Here is a 20,338-nt window from a genome sequence, read left to right as displayed (position 1 = left end):
GATGGAGCATAGAGGATTTTTAGGGTAGTGAAAAAACAATTCTCTTTGATCCTATAATGGTAGATACATGTCATTATATACATTTGTTAGAACCCACAGAATGTACAATACTAAAAGTTAACCCTAATGTCAACTATGGACTTCAGTTATTAATAATGTATCAATATGGGCTAACCAATAGTAACAAATGTACCACACTAAGACGTTAATAATAGGGAAAAGTGGCCCGAGGGTAAGGCTGGGGTGTGAGAGGTTATATGGGGACTCTGTATTTTCTAGCCACTTTTTCTCTAAAACTAAAACTGCTGTAAAAAAAAAAAAAAAGTCTATTTTTTTTAAGTCTAGGAAAGAGGAACAGACAGGAATTAGGGGATGTCTCTGAACAGACACCTAAGAGTTGGAACCATTCTTTCTTCCATAACTTTAATTAATTATTTGGAGCTGTTCTCACAAGAAGATGTGTATTTTTCTTGGAGAAACTGTGCAATTGCTTATTTCAAAGTCTCAAAAAAGGTTAAAAATGCAGTAATAAGAGGAGACATTTTTTCCTCAAAATATGCAAGAAAGTTGTCCAGATGGACAGAAAATGAGACAAATGAGCACCATGTACTATCACAGTCATCAGAAACTGAAGCAAAGGAGGAAATGCATCACGGAGGTCGTGAAACATCACAGAGGAAAGTCAATAAGGTCAGAAATCCACGTCCATGATATCCTACAAGGTCAAAAAATAAATCCTTTCTTCCTTAAAATAACCGAAATGTGACTAGGGGCTACTCTTCTATTGAGTTCAAATGATTAGCAAGGTGTCGACACCCACCACCCTCCACAGTGGCAACTCATTCCTTTCTACAGGTGATTTAATTTTACAAACACTCATTAGTCAGAGAGACAAGTCTGAGGAAAATGATGGGGAATCCAGTTGGATAGCATCACTTTGCAGTTAAAAATTAACTTGCTTATAGGGGCGCCTGGGTGGCTCAGTAGGTTAAGCGGCTGCCTTCGGCTCAGGTCATGATCCCGGGGTCCTGGGATGGAGCCCCCTTGTCCAGCTCCCTGCTCAGCGGAGAGCCTGCTTCTCCCTCTGCCTCTGCCTGCCACTCTGCCTACTTGTGCTGTCAGATAAATAAAATCTTTAAAAAAAAAAAAATTAACTTTCTTATAAAAAATCAATCTGCAGTGTCAGGGGCGCCTGGGTGGCTCAGTCGTTAAGCGTCTGCCTTCGGCTCAGGTCGTGATCCCAGGGTCCTGGGATCGAGCCCCGTATCAGGCTCCCTGCTCGGCGGGAAGTCTGCTTCTCCCTCTCCCACTCCCCCTGCTTGTGTTCCCTCTCTCGCTGTCTCTCTCTCTGTCAAATAAATAAATAAAATCTTAAAAAAAAAAAAATCAATCTACAGAGTCAGAAGTCAGGACGGTGTGTCCCCAGGGGCAATACCGATGTGGGGGGTAGTGGGCGGAGATTCTGAGGAGCTGGAAATGCTCTATTTCTTAATCTTCATGCTGGCTGGCTACACAGGAGCATTCATCTTCTAAAAATTCACTGAAACACACACACCACTAATTTGTGTGCTTTTCTCCTGTTACTTCATTTAAACAAATGCAAACAACTGATTGCCTGTTAAAGGTAACAAAGCCAGTTCTGCCACATGCTTCTTGACTTATTTCTAGGAGAAGGCCTACGAATTGGACGTAAGACTGACTGGAAACTGAATTTCCAACACTGACTGATGAATACCAGAATGCTGAGAATCTGCAGTCTTTGGAGGATACTACTTAAAATGGCAATGCCCACTTGGACACTACCAGAATTCTAACATCTAACATCTAACGTTATAATCAAATCAAATCTTATAGCAATTAATTTTAAAGCCATGGAAAATCCAGCTAAGTTGATATTCTTCAAAAAGTGGAGGGAAAAACAGCTCCTCTATTAATCTTTACAACTTGTGAAAAATCATCTTCTTTAATCATTACTGACCCCCACTGAGTATGAATCGACTTGATTTATCCATTCAGTATTAATTCAGCCATTCACTGAAATACTCTCATTCTGAAGAAGAGAGTTGGACTTTTGAGGCATTTCCCTTACTAGCCCTACTTGGGCTGGAAAGCACCAAAGGGGACCGACCACCGGACCCCATGGGCTGCCGCACAGTTGCACAGTGAGATATGCTTGAAGATTATGCGTTTCATAAGGTCATCGATTAAACAGTGGCTCTGAAGTGTCATGAGTCCCCTGACAAAAGGGTTAACAGGCCCCCAGGCTCATCTGGCACCAAGTTCTCTCAGCGTGCTCAAAGTCAGCCCGCACGCGGCAGCAACAACCTCCAGTGACACGTACACGGCCATTACAGATTTCTGCTCTTCATGTCCTGTGTAGTCTGCCCTTCTTTCTCTGCATTAAGCATTTATTTACAAAAACCCTGATTATGTATGCTTTAACTAAGTAATCATGTACCATTAATTTCAATCGTAATTACATTTGTCTTATGAAGATATGCCCTTGGAGAGTTCTTCAGAAATAAACTACCCTCCAGGAAAACTGTACAAAGGAACGTCTTAACCTTTCTGTTTACAAAAGGGCTCCTGACACTGCAAAGCCACCTTTTTCTTTATGATCTTTTTAAAAGGTATGATTTTCAAACACATTAGCAGGTACTGCTACCTAGAAACAAACTTGGTTTATAAAATGTTTTCTAAGAACCAAGAATGGTCATTGAAAATAATTCAATGAAACCCTCAAGCCATTAGAAGAGATCCATGTCAAATTTTATCATTTAAGGAAGAGCCACACTTATGATGATGGAGGACAAAGAGCTGGCTTTTCACACCCAGTGTCCCTTTCCTTTGGTCTTTAAGCCTTCTAGAACAACACATAGGGGTCCCAAGATATTAACTGCATGCATTTAAAAACAAAAACAAACAAAAACCTGTGTTGTGCCATCACTTGTCTCTAAAGTCTCTTTTCCATAATGCACTGGCTATCTAAAAATTTAGATCAAAGAGAGTCTCAGAATCACATCCATCAGGAATTTCTCATTGCTGAAGAACACTTTATTACCTATGCTGAGCCATCGCACTGTTTTGGGATGGCTACACAGTGCTGTCTAAATAAAATGCACATTAGGGGAGGCATGTGCATCTCCTAGGCTTGCCGCAAAGATGTTCCCCAAAGTGGCTTGATAACACTCGACGAGCAAGTGGACCGGCATCATGGAAAAAGGCCTCAGCCTCCACGGTAAATGCATTAACAGTCAGAAGCAAACCGTCCATCCATTTATGAATTCCAAGTACAAGTCACACTAAGTTTTTCTGAGTACTGTGTCCTCAGAACTCTAAAGATCCTTCAAGAAAAAACCAAGTAGCCTGTCTCAAGTCGATTCAGAAGAAAACAAGAAAATGTAAAGGCAACTGGAAATTGTGAGAATTACATTCTAAGCTACTTATGAAATTGAAAAACCTCTCCATGCTTTTCTTCTCCGAACATGTGTCACTCCTGCCAGAAAACAGATCACGGGCCTGCGTGTACAGTCCTGCACCCACTGAGGAGGCGGAGAGAACTCCCCATCCAGAGCTGCCAGCCCTCTTGATTTGCGTAACAGACTCCTCTGCAGGACCCCTGCCGCTCTCCTCCCCGCAAAAAAAGATATTTACTCTTTGTTCTGATGTGCTTTCCTCCCTACAAAAGCGCCAGGAAACATCAGAAAGTGCCCCTCGGCTGAAGCGGACATGAAATCTGTGATGAGCTCGTTAAAGATTCCTAACGAACACAGTCCAGGCATTCCAGCACACACAGCATGGTCTCCCTGAGCTCCGCGGCATCTACATGCAAGGACAAGAGCGAGTTTCCAGAACACCGATGAGCCTGGCTTTGGTTTTGTATTTTGTTTTTATATTTAGGTTTGATAAACAGTTCTAAGTAGCTAACATCATCTCCATCCCTTTCCAACACTGAGGAAGAAGGCAGGAACCACCAATGACCAAGTTCACGTACGAAATGCTGTCTCTGCCCACTGCCACACTTTGGGGCTGGGACCCCAAGCAGGAAGGGGCTGGGACCCCAAGCAGGAAGGGGCTGGGCAGAAGCTTCCTGTGGAGCAGAGGAGTGCTCGGGGACCAAAGTCCACGTCTTCCGTCTCCTGGGCTGAGGGCTCTTTTCACTCTGCAATTCCTTTCGCTCATTCCAAAACATTTTTTAAGGCAGGACTTTTCTGGGTTAGTCGCATTCACCGTGAAATCCAAGACTTGGTGGAAGTCTGCCGTCTGACCTGGCCCCTGCCCAGGGCTGCTAAGCCTAAACCAAGAGGAACTCGGGGCCACTTCCTCTGAGCTGTGGCAGCTCTGGTTTGCTATTTTTCATACGTACCATCTCACAGGTAAGCTGCTTAGCTCTGCTTTCAGTCTAGCAATTAGAAACTCGTACTTTACCTGAACCTCTTCAAAAATAGTTGCTTGCTCCTGATTAGTTAATGTTGTCAGGTGCTTCTGGAGTTCTAGTTTGGTTTTGGAAGAATTCATTCCTATTAAGAAAAAAAGATTCATGAAAACACTCTATGGAGAAGTTACAAGGCAGAGTAAAACTTCCGTACTCGTGCTTTTTACGTCCTTACCCACTTACTCCAGGCTTCTGAAGTTTTCCGGACATTCTACTCAGTAAAATATGGTTCATGATGGCAATGATGACAACTAACATGTTTTAGTCAAGCCCTCATTCGCCAGGCACAGTCTTATAAACATTAGGCCTGCCTCATTTAATACTGAGAACAGTCAATGAAGATGCTCCAGTTATCCCCATTTTGCAGTTAAGGAAACCGAGACCCAGAAAACTGATGTGAACTCCAAAGACCACCATGCTGGACCCCACCTCAGGTCTGCACAGTTCCGAATTTTTCTTTCTCCATCATTCCATGTTAGAACACCTCATACAATCGGAACACTGTCCTCAGAAAATAGATTCTCATGAGTATTATATATAAACTTGACAACTCAAGGAAAAACAACTACTGCTCCACTTGAAACATGTTTCTCTTCCACAGTAGGCTCCTCCGCATAAAACTGATTCATGTGGCTAACAACCTTCCTTTTATCACCACTTGCATTAATAGTCTTAAGCCCATCTAATTACCATTACAGAGGATTGCGAGGAAAAGTTAGAAAGTCACAATCTTAGTGCCAATGAGAAGCTGATACTCTGGAAAGTTGTTTCTCCACACAAATATCGCTTAGATCCTGCTTTGCCTTTTCTTGGTGCCGGAGATAAATGTTACACATGCTGAGAAGATTTAGAATGAAAGGATTTGCTGACCTAACTACCGTGGGAAAACTGCCGGAAAACTGCCGCCGCTCAGTACTTTTATTCCAAAGGCAGCCCTCACCTCACCCACCTGCTGCAGCTCCCTCCCCATTCCCCCCTCCCCCCAGCTGAGGAGGCTGGGTGCCTAGGCAGGTGCTTGGCCAAGGCTCTGCCCCGGAGGACACTGTGAATACATCTACACGGCTAAGGATGGCCAGGAGGGGACACCTCTGAAGTCTGGAACCAGGACTTGGAAATCAAGCCTCTGTTTTTACACAGGTGTTTGCTGAGGTCTAGAGAAGCCAGGTGATGGGGTGCCTGGGTGGCTCAGACGTTAAGTGTCTGCCTTCGGCTCAGGTCATGATCCCGGGGTCCTGGGATCGAGCCCCGCATCGGGCTCCCTGCTCCGCGGGAAGCCTGCTTCTCCCACTCCCCCTGTTTGTGTTCCCTCTCTCGCTGTGTCTCTCTCTGTCAAATAAATAAAATCTTAAAAAAAAAAGAAGCCGGGTGACTCGTCAAAAGTCAGGAGGCCGATCAGCAGCCAAGCCCGCCACAGAGCCGCTGCCTCCCCACCCCAACCCCACCCCAGGGCAGCCGGACGCAGAGCCGCCACCCTGCTCACAGCTCTGATGGAAGCCGCACCCCTCCTCAAACTGCAGGGGCTACCTCAGCTTCCGGGATGTCCCTCCTCCCAGCAGCACCCCCCCCTTAGTTTCTGCCAAGAAAATCCTATAAAAATAGAAGCCAGTACTTCTGAAGTGACGGCTGTGCCACTACGTGCATCATCTCAATCCTCACAACAGTCCCTGAGTGGGCACCATCTTTAGTAATTCCAAAGTATGAATGAAGAAACTGAGGCATGGGCAAAGTCCAGCATTTTGTCCGAGGTCACCGGCTAAGTGAGGGACAGTCAGGCTCTACACCATGCCCGTCTACCTCCGCGGACGGCTCGTGAACTCCCCACTGCCTCCTCCACCCACAAGTGGCCTCAGTCCTAAAGTGAATGCGGAGGTGGACGAAGTGCAGAAAAGACAGATGGGTTTTGTCAGACGCCGTTCAGGGACTCTTCCAGCAAGCTGGCAGGTCATACAAGCCAGGGAAACAGAGAGATGGTTTTACTGCACTAACTACTTAAATGTTGAATCAAAATAGTGTTTAAATTTACGAGTAAAATGAACAGTCATCGTTAACCAAAAGGCCTCTCCGCAGGTCTCTGACACAATGTGACAAGCATCCTATTTTGGACATATGTGATTGTTTGACGAGACATTCACATGTGGAGAGAACCGCCAAGCTCTAAGAAAAGTCTGACCAACTATACAACAGACTAACAGTATAATGGAATAACTACACAACAGACTAATTATACACCTCTAACAATCAGGCCACAATACAGACTACTCTTCATACTCAGCAGGTATGAGGAGATTCTTGGCAAGTTTCATCCTTGCTGTCAGGATGCCTCACCTCAGGAGGTCCCTGCTGCCCCACCTCAAACAGGAGGTGAGGTTTCTGACCCCCCTCGGCCCCCGTGCCTGGCTCTCCACTCCACGTTCACAGCGAACCTTCCACGTGGCTTCTCAGCAACGTCAACCGCTGCTGGCTGGCTTCTGCAGCAAGAAGGTGGCACCCCCCACATGATGCCAAAAGGCTTTACAGGGGGAAGGGGTGCAAGGAACAACAGAGAAAAAGGTAACCAGAGTGAAGCGCGTTCCCCAACTACAACCCCTTTAGCCCGGCTGTTAGTGAGGCCATTCACAGCGTTAGTGCAGAAAAGGCTCTTATTAAGGGAGCTCTGATGAACGGCTTTGCTCTACCAGAGGCAAATTTACTTAGACCGCAAAAGGAAAACTCAGTTCAACTCTTTTTCCTTTTTAGTGAACATATAATTCATTCTAGTAATTCCCAAAATGCTCTGCTCAACTTTAAAATAAGCAAAATGCTAAATAAAGCACTGGAGGAGCTGTTCAGAGTTCAAATTCAGACCCAAGCAAAGCTGCATGTCTTACATGTTGTGAGTGGCATGTCCAACGTGATCGGTGGGTAGAGTGTATGTACTTTTTTATAAATCCTAGGGCATAACCCGACTACATCAATTGATTAAGAAAGCAGTCTTTATGGGGCACCTGGGTGGCTTAGTCGTTAAGCGTCTGCCTTCGGCTCAGGTTATGATCCCAGGGTCCTGGGATCGAGCCCTGCATCGGGCTCCTTGCTTGGCGGGAAGCCTGCTTCTCCCTCTCCCACTCCCCCTGCTTGTGTTCCTGATCTCGTTATCTCTCTCTCTGTCAAATAAATAAAATCTAAAAAAAAAAAAAAAGAAAAAAAAGAAAGCAGTCTTTAAGTCTTCCTTTTTGTGGCCACGTCACTGGTCCTCTCCCCAGTGTATGGAAATCGTGGCCAGAGCGTGACTTCCTATTAGAGCTACTCTTATGGGAACATACAATGAGCTTTCATAAACCGCTTCACTCTACTTATGAGGAATGCACCACAGCAAAGAGCAAGGGCCTCAAAGTGTTCGTAAAACTAGCATCACCCCAACAAAGGACACCTCTCCCCTACTATGGATGCCCTCTATACTTAAGAAATGCTTCCCATCAGGCAGGCAAAACACCAGCCTTCTAATTGTGCTATCAAGAATGTTTCTACCTTAGCAGAGCTTTCTGCTTTGCTTGGGTTTTATCAGGTAAAAAGACGAATTAAATAATAATTCCAAAATACAGCAGCAAAATCCCTACCCTGACTGAACTTTTCAGCTCTCACTTTCTGAAAGCTAAGCCAGACCACAGAAAGATTTATCAGGTAGAACTCTGGAATCCTTCCAGTCCTGCAGATCACGGTCTGCTTTATCTTCAAGGCCAACATTGTCGTTGGCTTCTTAATAAGCTCTTAAGGGACAATTCTGTCATCGTTTCCCTGATCTTGACAACCACTAAGGGAAGGGTTAGTGATCCTTTCAGATGAGATCTCTAGGTAAAGCTCAACTTTTCTCCTTTCCAGCTATATTCTGTATAATGTCAGCAAACAGTAACAACTAGGGAAGCACAGTTGAAAATATTAATCATTTTGATTCATTTTAAAGAGCACTATAATGCCAGCAAATGAGCTTTTGAAACTTAAGGTGGTAATTGTCAATTTAGCTCATTTAAAAAGGGAAATCAGATACCACTGCACACCCATTAGGATGGTTATCATTAATAAAAAAAAAAAAAAAGGAAGAGCGAAAGTAACACGCGTTGGCCAGGATGTGGAGAAAAAGGAACACTTGTGCACTGCTAACGGGAATGTAAAATGGTGTAGCCACTGTGGAAAATATAGTGGCAGTCCCTCAAAAAATTTCACACATAATTACCATATGATCCAGCAATTCTCCTTCTGGGTATATTCCCCAAAGAACTGACAACAGGAACAGGAAGAGCTACTGTACACCGACTTTACAGCAACATCATTCGCAACAGCCAATAGGTGCAAACAATTCAGACATCTACGGACAGATGACTAGACACGATGGTACAGACATACAAGGGGATACTAGTCTGCCTGAAAACAGAATGAAATTCATGCTACAACATGAATAAACCTAGGAGATGTTATGCTAAATAAGCCAGCCACAAAAGGACAAAAGCTGCCTGATTCCACTTAGATGAGGTACCTGGAGCCCGTCACGCTCACAAAGACAGAAGCAGAATGGTGGCTGCCAGGGGCCAGGGCAGGGGACCTGGGGCGTTCCGGCTTAATGACTCTCAGTTTGGAAAGATTAAAAAGCCCCAGAGATGGATGGCGGTGGTGGCCTCAGAACAACGTGAATGTACTTCACGCCACTGAACTGTCCACTTTAAAAAGGTTAAAATGGTCAATTTTATATGATGTGTACTTTTACCACGATTATGAAAAAAGGGAAATGAAATCTAAATAGTATAGAGTTTTTCTCTACCCAAGTAGAGCTTATTAGAACTATTCTAGGGACTGGGAAATGATCAAATCTGGTTTGGGGTTTTTCTGGTTTTTGTTTGTTTGTAACACGGGTTGTTCAAATCCTGTGACTTCCCTCAGACTCACACACAACATTTTAGAAATCCTCTTATACGTGGAAAAAAATGTAAAACCAAAGAGAGAGAGAGGAATGAACCCCTTCAAAGTCGGGTTCCCTCAGAGGATCATCATGGCGGGTTTACCCTGGTTCTCTTCCTCTCGCCCCCCGCCTCCCCTGCAGGCCCAGAAATGGAGCATCTCCCCTCCCACCTGAAGAAGATTCCCCCCCCTCGTTCAGGAGGGGTCTCCTCCTTTCTATTCTGACCCACCAGGGCCCCGCGGCTCTGGATTTGCTCAAACCTCCCCAGCTGTGCAAAGCTGGGTCAGCTGGCTCTTCTCCCAGCGCGGCCTCCTCCTGGGGAGCGGCTCTGAGGGCTGGTAACAGGGAGGGCCTTCCCACACGGGCAGACGCCCGGACTCACACACTAGTCTCCCCCTAGACTTCGAGTCCTCGATGTACTTATCCCTGAAGTGTACAAATCCACAATCCTCTTTCCTCCCACATGTGAAAGCACCTAGCATAGTGCCTAGTACATCTTAAGTGCTCAATAAATAGTAGCTGCAAATGATCACATTTACCGCGGTTTCTCCCTATACCACATTTCTAGACACTATAGTCAACTCTCAGTCCCTTTTACTCTTTCCCTGTGACTCAGCTGCAACCTGTCTTCTGCCCCCTTCACTCCGTGAACACTGTTCCGGCAGGGGTTACCGATAACCTTGGACCTGAAACACCTGGTGGAGATTCTGCAGCTCTGACCTTAGCAGATCTCTTCACAGCAACCAACAGGGCTGACCCGACCACTCACAACCTGGGTAAACACTAGGCGGCTGGATTTATAGTTTCTATTTCTCTACTCCACGACCCTTAGAGTGGCGATGGTAGACGGGGGCATGGCAGTTCATTTTCAAACCCTGAGCACCTAGCACAATAGCTCAGCAAGATACAGAAGACACCCCCCCGCATGCTGGAAGTTCATCTAGGATCCCTGTGACTAACAGGAGCCTCTCAAGGAACGCAGAGCGCCTCGGTTTTCCTGGAGGGGGGCCACTACTCACCCTCTATCCGCTCACAGAGCTTGTGCAGGCCCTGCAGGGGGCAGCCCTCACACAGCTGGGCAGGTGCCTTTGCTGTCTGCTGCACGGCAGCCACGGTGAATGCCTGCTTCAGGGTCATCATGATTTCATCAACCTGATCGGAGAGAAGACACAGGGCAGCCAGCAAAATGCCCATTTAAGATGAGTGGGGCTGAGACTTCAGGACTCTGCAAAGACTTAGCATTTTAAGATTTTGGGGTGGGGGGGACTATTAATCACCAATGGACAGATAATAATCATCATAATAACTGCTAGGATTACAGGCTGAGAAACACTACCTAGATGCTCAAAGCTCATAAAGGAGAAAAGGTAAAAAATAAAAACAAATTCAATACTCATGAAAAGACCAACTCCTCTGCATCGTACGTCCAAAATGACGTATTTTAATGCTAGGCCAAGGGTAAACGGGAGCATGTTCCTCACAAACAACGAAAATGGAGGACACATACCCAAATAAGGCTTGCATGTGTACTAGCAAGTTATTAAATAGTCATGGCGGATAATTAAAGCCAAATAACGACAAGTCGATGAAGCTCTACGGTTTGCGAAGGAAAGAAAAATCAGTGAGGTTGACATTGCACGTAAGTACATCTTCCAGGTAAGAGCTGCTTATTCTCACTTACCAGAGCTTCATTGGTGCACTGAAACACGTAACAGACGAAATGAAAGCCTCCGCCCCCTGAAGACTCTCGGCAGATAAACCCAAAGTGGTCCACGTGTCTGATACCCTGTTGAAGGCGGGGAAGAGAGGGAGGAGCTTTGAGCCGTATCCGAGTCACGAGTGCCAGAAGGCAACAAGACTGAGGCAGCAGTCTTCTAGAGCACTCAAATTATTTCCCAGATTCTTCTGAGGTACAGCTGATACTGAATGTTACAAGAGTTTCAGGTGTACAACACGTCTGTACGTCATGCCATGCCGTGCTCACCCCCAGTGTAGCTCCCATCTACCACCAAGCAACGCTATTACAATACCCTGACTGTATTCCCAGCACCGTGACCATTCATCCCTGTGACTTGGGCATTCCGTACCTGGAAGCCTACACACCTCCCACCCCTCTCCCCTCTGGCAACTGTCAGTTTGTTCTCTATTTGGGTCTGTTTCTGCTTTTTTTTCTTCATCTTTCTTGAACTTATTTCACTTAGCATAATGCCCTCTAGATCCATCCATGTTGTCCCAAATGGCAAGATCTCCATCCTTTTGATGGCTGAGTAATACTCCATTGGGTATATATACATACCACATCTTCCTCAGCCATTCCTTTATGGACACTTGGATTTCTTCCATATCTTAGCTATTGTAAGTAAGGCTGCAGTAAAAACACGGATGCATATATCTTTTTGAATTAGTGCTTTTGTTTTCTTTGGGTAAATAGCCAGTAGTGGAATTACCAGATCATATGGTAGTTCTATTTTTAATGTTTTGAGGAACCTCCATGCTGTTCTCCACAGTGCCTGCTCTGGTTTGCATCCCCACCAGCAGTGCACCAAGGGTTCCTTTTTCTCCACATCCTTGCCAGCGATAGCTCACTGTGATTTTGATTTGTATTTCCCTGATGGTAAGTGATGTTGAGCATCTTTCCATGTGTTCTCTTGGCCATCTATATGACTTCTTTGGAAAAATGTCTATTCAGGTCCTCTGCCCATTTTTAAATTAGATTATTTGGTTTTTTGGTGTTGAGTTGTGTAAGTTCTTTTCCTATTTTGGATATTAACTCTTCATGGGGTACATCATTTGCAGATATCTTTTCTCACTCAGTAAGCTGCTTTTTAATTTCGTTGTTGGTTTCCTTCTCTGTGCAAAAGCTTTTTATTTTGTTTTAATCCCAATAGTTTATTTTGGCTGTTGTTTCTCTTGCCTGAGGAGGTATCTGGAAAATTCTGCAATAGCCAATGTCAAAGAAGTTAACTGCCTGTGTTTTCTTCAAGGAGTTTTGTGCTTTCATGTTCCACACATTTAGGACTTGAATCCATTTTCAGTTTATCTCTGTGTACAGCATAAGCAAGTGGTCCAGTGTCATTCTTTTATGTAGCTGTCCAATTTTCCCAGGGCCACTGTTGAAGAGACGGTCTTTTCCCCATTGTATACTCTTGCCTCCTTTGTCATAGACTGACCATACAATCGTGGGTTTATTTCTGGGCTATTCTGTTTCACTGATCCATGTGTCTATTTTTGTGCCAGTAGCATACTGTTTTGATTACTACAACTTTGTAGTATATAATCTGGGATTGTGATCTCCAGTTTTGTTGTTCTCAGGATTGCTTTGGCTTTTTGGGGTCTTTTGTGGTTCCACACGATTTTCTCAGGTATTTTAAATATCTAAAAACATCTCTCAAATATGAAGATTAACATCATTCTACTAAAATATTATTCTGATTACCCCCATAATATAAGAACTGAAAGGCAGGATTTTTAATGTTCATTTTAGTAATAAAAGGAAATACAGAAAAGTGGACACAGAAAAATGAGAACTTTTCCTAGGTACTAAAGAATAAAAAATTACTTTGAGAATCAAAAGTAGACAAAAGATGATTGAAGAAACACAACTATACACACACAAGCACACACACACGCAAACACTCATAGACACAAAGGTTAACAAAAAAAAAAAGATTTAAAACCCATTTATACTCTCCTACAAGAACAAACAGGTAAGTACTGAAGTACACTGGTATGAAGAATGAGTCAAGAATTATACACACAAAGAGCAGAGAAGCTTTTAAATGTAAGCTATTAAGGCCAAGGCTGTACACCATAGCTTCCTAAGAACTCTTCTCAATAAATACGTAAACTTGTTTTGGAAGTATCAGCTAAGAGGCACCGTGATGCAGATAAGACATAGCCCATAAATATTAATACGTGAGCGTCTCCAGAAAGCCCCAGCACGCAGAGATACGAGTGCCAGTAACTTGAAACTCAGGTCATCATGTACACTTGTGTAAGCTACACCCTTCAGGAAATAATAAAACTGTTACATGAAAAAGCAAACCTTGAACATTAACATTTCAAGAGAAATAGCAAAGCGAGATTAAATTCCGTGGATCATCTCACTTTCAGGTTGAACATTTTTCCAATAAATGGGCAATCACGGACAGATTCTGGCATCTCAATCCATGTTCTCGCACAGCAAGGTAAGCACCTGCTAGACATTCGTTCTCCGGGGAATAGGATTTGGAAAAATTTATTTTGCAAATGGTTCCCTAATCAACTATAAAAGGAGCATTCTTTATTTTCACATTTTGGGAAATGGATTCAAAAGGGATTTTTTTTAATGCAGATCATGTTACAAATCAGCAATGAGATTTTCATTACATCTTATTAATTATGAGAACATGGAAGCGAGGAAGTGAGAAGTCAGAGTTTTAAAATACAGCCAAACAATAACTTTAAGTGATCTCCTGTTTGTTGCTAGGAAGACCCTGAGTACAATTGACATAGCTCACTATAACCGATTCTCCAAAATATCTCCATGAAACACACCTTGGGAGACTATCAAGAAAGAACTCAAGTAGACACTGAATTCTGAGGAAAACATCCTTAAAGAGATTCACTATTTTAAGAAAGAATAATGACTCGTACCCAAAAAGAAGTTAAGAATTTTTATAAAGTAGAAGAAATGAGCATCTATTTAAAAATATTTGTATATATGAATGTATATATAAGACATGTACGCAGACCCACACATACACATCTGGAATTTGTGACTACAGAACATGACCACCAATAACTGAAAAAAGAAAAGTACACCAATTTCCTCCAGTAGATTACTGTTGCTAATAGCGAACTTAATTTCAAAATTATACGTATATTTTGCCTTAATATACCAAATCAAAAGAGAAATGCCAAGATCGCAAATCAAGTGTACCTAGAAGGCATACATCTTGTGACCTTTTAGCACTTCTGTTGAATAACAGATAGAAGAATTCATTAAAAATTCAAATGCAAATGAGGCAATAACCCATCTCCATTTACCTGAGAGCAAAAGGATATCTCCTTAAAATTTTTCTCCAATGCTATTTTTTTGGTGTCAGGACTGATGAGGTAAACTTCAGATTGGCCAATCTTAAAAGACAAAAAAAGAAACTAGTTTTTCATGAAAGTTGAATTCAATTTTATTAAACAAACATTCTCATTCTGTGACCTATGAAAATATAGAACCAAAGGGACAATCTCCTTTAAGATTCTGACAATTTCACTGTGGACAATCACCTCCAGAGGCTTCGGTTTACTCTACAGATTTCAGGTAGCACAGGACACCTGCTAGTACGTTCACCCACGTAAGACAGCAGGCTTCTTTGAGATCAAAGAACCAAATATCCGAAAGTTAACAACGAAACCACAGATGCCACATCTCCCCTTTATAAGGATATAAAAAGTAAAGTTACCAGAAAACAAAAGCTCTCCTTTTGAAACTTCCAAAACACTTTCTATTAACTGTTTTACTGAAAAGTCTTTTAAAACTATTGTTAAAATAACCTACCATTTGTTGAGTAGCTAACTATGTGGTAGGCATTCAAATACTACTCACCTCTTAAAGTTAGAGCATTAGCATAGTTAACACTGCCTTACAGCCTTGGGTCAGCATAATAAACTCCATTCTAGCAGAGGGCTGTGTTGCAAGAGCCCATCCCTCCCTCAGGGCCTTTCACTTGCTGCTCCCTGAACCCAGGATACTCCAACTAGAATAATATCTAGGTGGCCACACTGAACCTCTGCTCAGCGAAAATCACTTCCTCCAAGAAGCCTTCCTGGAATCCCCAGATGTTCTCACATAATCCTCTACTTCTCCTTTGTGGCACTGAGCACAACTGTAATGAGACAATTACTTGAACACTAGGTTGTCAATCCCCCTTACTGGAATCTAAATTTGGCGTGGGCAGAGACCAGGGCTGTCTTGTTCACCGCTGTTATTACTAGCATGTTGCAAGGGACCCTGCACACGGCACTCACACACCAAGTACTTGAACATACGTGCGCCGAGCAGCTTTCACAGTAACACCAAGAGTTTTTTCTTTTTAAATATACACCACAGACTAAAGCACAAGCCTGAGTGCTTAGCATTTTTTTCAGTACATGATGAAAAGAGGAAGAAAAAGCCCTATTTACCCACTGACACATCATCTTCATCTTAAATCTGCTTACATCCAACATGGCCTTAACCTAAGTAGCAGCTTCCTTACCCGTCGGCCACCTCACCGCTCTGAGTTAGGCACAAGAACATCATACTCACGGTAATTTTGCTCTCTCTAGAATACCAGTCATGACATTCTAGAAGAGGGCTGAAGAACAATCAGTTCCCTAGATCATCAGTGGCCAGCTCACTGCCGGGAAGGCCCCAGGCAAGCCCATCCAGAGGAGCCCAGAGCAGCACAGAACCCAGGAACCCCAAGTGCCAAGGACAGCTTCCCTGTCCATTCCTTTTCGGCACTTGGCTATCAGTTCACCAAACCTCTTCCAGAAAAAAGGGAGTAAACAGTTGGCTAAACTATTATTTCAGTTTGGGTATAAATTTCAAATATCATCTTATCCCCAAATCCAATTATCCTGATTAACAAAGGATAAATGTTTTATAATAAATTAATAGAAACAGTAAAGAGGGAGTATTTTCCAACTAAAAGATTCTGTTGAAATATATTACTTGAAATTAATATACTTTAAAAAATCCTTTCGGGGGCCTCTTTTACATCTGTGCCCTGTCGCTTCCACTGAAAAGGTCTCTTTCAACTAAGGGGGGGGGGCGTGGTAGAGATAAAAACAAACAAGGATAGAAGATAGATTCTCTTTAGGTTTCCAATAATGATTTTATAAAGGCCTAGGACTAAAGTAAGGATTTTATCCTGAGAAAAGGATTATTCACTATAAAGGTAAAAGGTACATAGATTCACACATAAATCCGAAAGCAATTTGCTACGAATCCTTGCTCAATAAAGCCGGTTGAACATGGATCTCACACTGGGGATGAGCCCAGGGCTTGATGGTATTTTACCGTGAAGAGCATAGTTCGATTTTCCTCAATATCTGTCGGCTGCACAATATTGTGTCCGCTAAGGAGGTGGTTCTCAATGTCGTTTTCCTCAAAGGAGCTGAAAAAACTACTACTGCGAAGGCTTCCATCTTGAAACTCCTTCTTAAAGGCCAACGAGCGCAGCCCGGGCTGGGAGAAGGATTTGCGCATCGGCCTCCGGCCCTGCTCGCCGTTCCCCGCTGGCTGGAGCACAGATCGGAACTTCTCCGTGAAGGAAAGGCCTCCCGCGGGATTTGGGGTTTCAGAATTCTGGGAGACCAAGTCAAATTCGGCTTTCCTGCTGCAACTGACGTGGTTGAACTTCTCAATGCACTCGTCGATCAGGGCCGGAGGGGCCTTCTTGTGAGCCACCGTCACCCGGCCACAGAAGAGCACCTCAAACTTCTTGGCAAACGTGTCATCAAACTCGGACGGGCAATGGAGCTCCTCCTGCCGGGCAATCTTCCCGGCCTGGCGGATGGAGCTGATGATCTCAGGCACCTGCCAGGAAAGGAAGAGTGTTACTTGGACCCTGCAGTAGATGGTACTCCCACCCTGGCGCGCACGCCCATGCACGCGCGCACACACGCACACACACACGGCACGACTGTACGAGCAGCCTACGCTCTGCTGTCCCCGAGCGCCCCACCGCGTGCTCCGTGGCACTGAAGTAGGGGCCACGGGAACCTGAGACCGTAGACGCCTTCCCATGAGAGGGAAATGCACAAGCCTCACAGACAGGAGAAGAGGAACAATATTTATTAAGCACCTCTTTCGTGCCAGGGACTATGCTAGAGGATTCACGTGCCCACAACACTCCACAAGGTTAAGTGACTAGCCCACGGACACGCAGCCCAACGTGGCGCCTCGGAGTCCACCCCGGCTTGGTCACACTGCAAAGCCACGGGCCTCTCCGCAGCTCCCGTCACCTCCTTAAGAGGTCTGTCTCCAGTGGGGCTCACCAAAACATCATGCAATTTTTCTCGATTTCACGGCAGTGTGTCTCGGAGAGTCCTCCACAATAAATGCGTGAGGTGAGGATGCCAAGTGAAGACTGAAATTATCGTATAAAACCTTTCTTCAAATCACATCGTTATTTTTTCTTCAAGGACAACTGGCAATTGATTGCTCAGTTCTCGGTTTCCTAACAGTTAGCTGGTAATGACTACAGAGCTCGGAGGCTTTAACCACGGAGTGAGCAACCAAGAGAGTGTCATTATCGTGGCAACACGGGCGCTTCTCCCCACAGACTCCAAAGCCTTCGGGGTCCGTGCAGAGCCATGACCAAGAGAATGAACAAAGGGCCTCGTGTGCCAGTCGTCCCTACTGCTACAGCCTCTCATCAGGAGCTTCTGACAAGCGCCTTCAGGTGGCAGTGGACACGAAGACGAATCTGTGACCGCAGTAAGTATCTGTGTGACCACTTAGATGAGGCACAGCCGCAGTACTGAAACAAGACAGGCACGAGTTCAATCTTCATCAGGAAGGACCTAGTTTTCGTTAGGACCTAACACCCAAAGCATTTTTTTCCCTTTTTTGCTATGTAAGAAAGTTCAATTTAAGGCCCAATACCCAGAGGCTCAAAGTCTTCTAACAACATCATAGAGGAAAGAACAACAACAAAAAAACCCGTTAACAAGTCAGGTCAAAGATCAACATATACAGGAAAGGGACATGGTTGTATATTTAAAATGTATGCTTCTGGGGCGCCTGGGTGGCTCAGTTGGTTAAGCGACTGCCTTCGGCTCAGGTCATGATCCTGGAGTCCCTGGATCGAGTCCCGCATCGGGCTCCCTGCTCAGCAGGGGGTCTGCTTCTCCCTCTGACCCTCCTCCCTCTCATGCTCTCTGTCTCTCATTCCCTCTCTCTCAAATAAATAAATAAAATCTTTAAAAATAAATAAATAAATAAATAAATAAATAAATAAATAAATAAAATAAAATGTATGCTTCTGTTCCATAAGACCCAATGACTCGAGACTTTTCTCTTTGGGATTTCCTATCAAGCATGTCTTAAAGACAGTATCTCTGCCATAAAGATTATGATACATCCTTCCAAGGTATTTTATCATGCAAAGAGTTAAAATATATTTAGCTAGAGTCTGTATTTTAAAAATTGATTACTGAAGCATACAAGCTAAACAGTACTAGATAAGCCAAAATCTCAACATCCGTCAAGCATGTATTTGCACCATTTGCTTGTGCTATAGCACACTCCCTACCACACTACACATCCCACAGAAGCCTGGAAATGGTTAATATAAAAGAGACAACAGAGAGAAGAGGGAGGGAGGAAGCCTAGGTTCCATTCACCATTCACACCTTTGCCAACAGTCACTATAGGACATTGGTAAGAATCGCCTCAGTTTTGTTTTGTTTTTGTTTTTTTGTTTTTTAAGATTTTATTTATTTATTTGAGACAGAGAGAATGAGAGAGAGAGAGCACATGAGAGGCGGGAGGGTCAGAGGGAGAAGCAGACTCCCTGCCGAGCAGGGAGCCCGATGCGGGACTCGATCCCGGGACTCCAGGATCATGACCTGAGCCGAAGGCAGTCGCTTAACCAACTGAGCCACCCAGGCGCCCTCGCCTCAGTTTCTTAAAAAAAAAAAGCTTGTAAGATTTTTCAGGTAAAAGTTACTTTTGTGAAGTAAAGAATTTTCAAAGAAAAATAACCAATTCATGCAACTAAAGAACCTCACCACTTTCCTGAACAAGTCTATGAAATTATTTTATCAGGAGTCCCATGAATCTTCCCCATTATTAAACGTACTCTCTGAACAGAAAAGTCTTACACAGGCTCCCGAGGCTTGTTAACATAAGTGTCATTTCTATGTGCTGGGTCTTTCACTGCATCTGAGGTAATGGTGTCTTTCATTAAATAATCAAAGCGCAGAGAAAATGGGTGAAGTCGTGTGAATTTACAGTGACTCGACAGTAAATGGCACAGAGAGAAGAAAGACCCAAAGTAGAGAATCTGATCGTTCCCTTACTTCCCAAGGCCGGAAGAGGCTGAAGAGCACACCACAACCTTGGTCGGGGTGGAGGCTGTGGAAGTTTTTCCAACCGCCAGTCTTTCCTACACACTAATCACAACCTTTAGGAGACGGGCTTTAGTCAAAGCCCAGTGCCCCCTCTCCTTGCTCTGGTGAACTGTAACATGGGCATAAAGGAGACAACGGGGGTTAAAAAGCATCACTGGGATCCTGACAAGAACATAACCGTCTCAGAGTATTTGACAGCATATCGCCAAACATAATTTCAGCAATAAACTGTTAACAATTAAAAATCTAATGTTTTAAAATTACTGTAAGTAAAACAGGAGACTTTTTCAATAAAAAAGGGACTCCACCTGTGTGTAAGTTTGTAAATCTATACTGAGAGTGTAGTTCCCTTTACAAAAGAACAGACCTGGAGCACTATTTCTCGAGAAATGAAGGCATAATATCCACTTGTGATGAAATCCTGAATTCTCCATTCTTTTAACTCTGTCCTGGATTCACCTACAGGGTTACTTGTCACATGAGGGGACGGAGTCGTTTACTTCATTTTATTTCCAAACATTTCTCTAGGTATCACTAGATGCCAGGAGGTAGGGATCCAGAAGCAGGGGATGGAAGCAAGGCAGTCCTGCCTGGGCGGGAGTGGGGCCCCAAGGGAGGCTTAGTTAGAACGTTTACAGTATTGAGATGGGGTCTGGGGGAGCCTGGACAAAGATGGGAGTCGAGAGAAAGGCTGAATAAAAGCTTCCGGAAGACAGAATACACAAGATTTGGTGGCTATCTGGATGGGGGAGTTGAGGGCATGGAAGCCAGCAGGTGACTTGCAGAGTCGGCCTCAAACTGCGTGAGCAGGGAACACAGAAGGAGCAGGTTTGCAGAGATGACATGAGGAGTTTGGCTTGTGTACGTGTTGAGTA

At 44.0% G+C, this 20,338-nt stretch overlaps 1 protein-coding gene across 10 annotated transcripts in view; it reads right to left on the bottom strand.

Annotated features, from left to right (window-relative positions):
• Positions 1-20,338, bottom strand: part of TBC1D1 (TBC1 domain family member 1) — a 230,385-nt gene that overhangs the window by 101,809 nt on the left and 108,238 nt on the right. For all 10 annotated transcript variants that reach the window (XR_010409330.1, XR_010409331.1, XM_045881325.3 and 7 more), the window contains 5 exons: positions 16,405-16,923; positions 14,391-14,480; positions 11,044-11,148; positions 10,382-10,514; positions 4,429-4,520 (listed from right to left, as the gene is read on the bottom strand). Coding sequence is in view for 8 of the 10 variants with exons in the window: in XM_045881325.3 (XP_045737281.1) it covers positions 4,429-4,520; positions 10,382-10,514; positions 11,044-11,148; positions 14,391-14,480; positions 16,405-16,923 (939 nt within the window). In the remaining 2 variants the exon portion in view is untranslated. The remainder of the gene's footprint in view (positions 1-4,428; positions 4,521-10,381; positions 10,515-11,043; positions 11,149-14,390; positions 14,481-16,404; positions 16,924-20,338) is intronic.

The sequence above is a fragment of the Mirounga angustirostris genome, unplaced genomic scaffold, assembly GCF_029215605.1.
Source record: "Mirounga angustirostris isolate CCGP_5_RB_7025 unplaced genomic scaffold, mMirAng1.0.hap1 SCAF_2, whole genome shotgun sequence".
NCBI classification, from domain to species: domain Eukaryota; kingdom Metazoa; phylum Chordata; class Mammalia; order Carnivora; family Phocidae; genus Mirounga; species Mirounga angustirostris.
The sequence above is the reverse complement of the archived record's forward strand: the minus strand, read 5'-3'. Positions and strand labels throughout refer to the sequence as shown.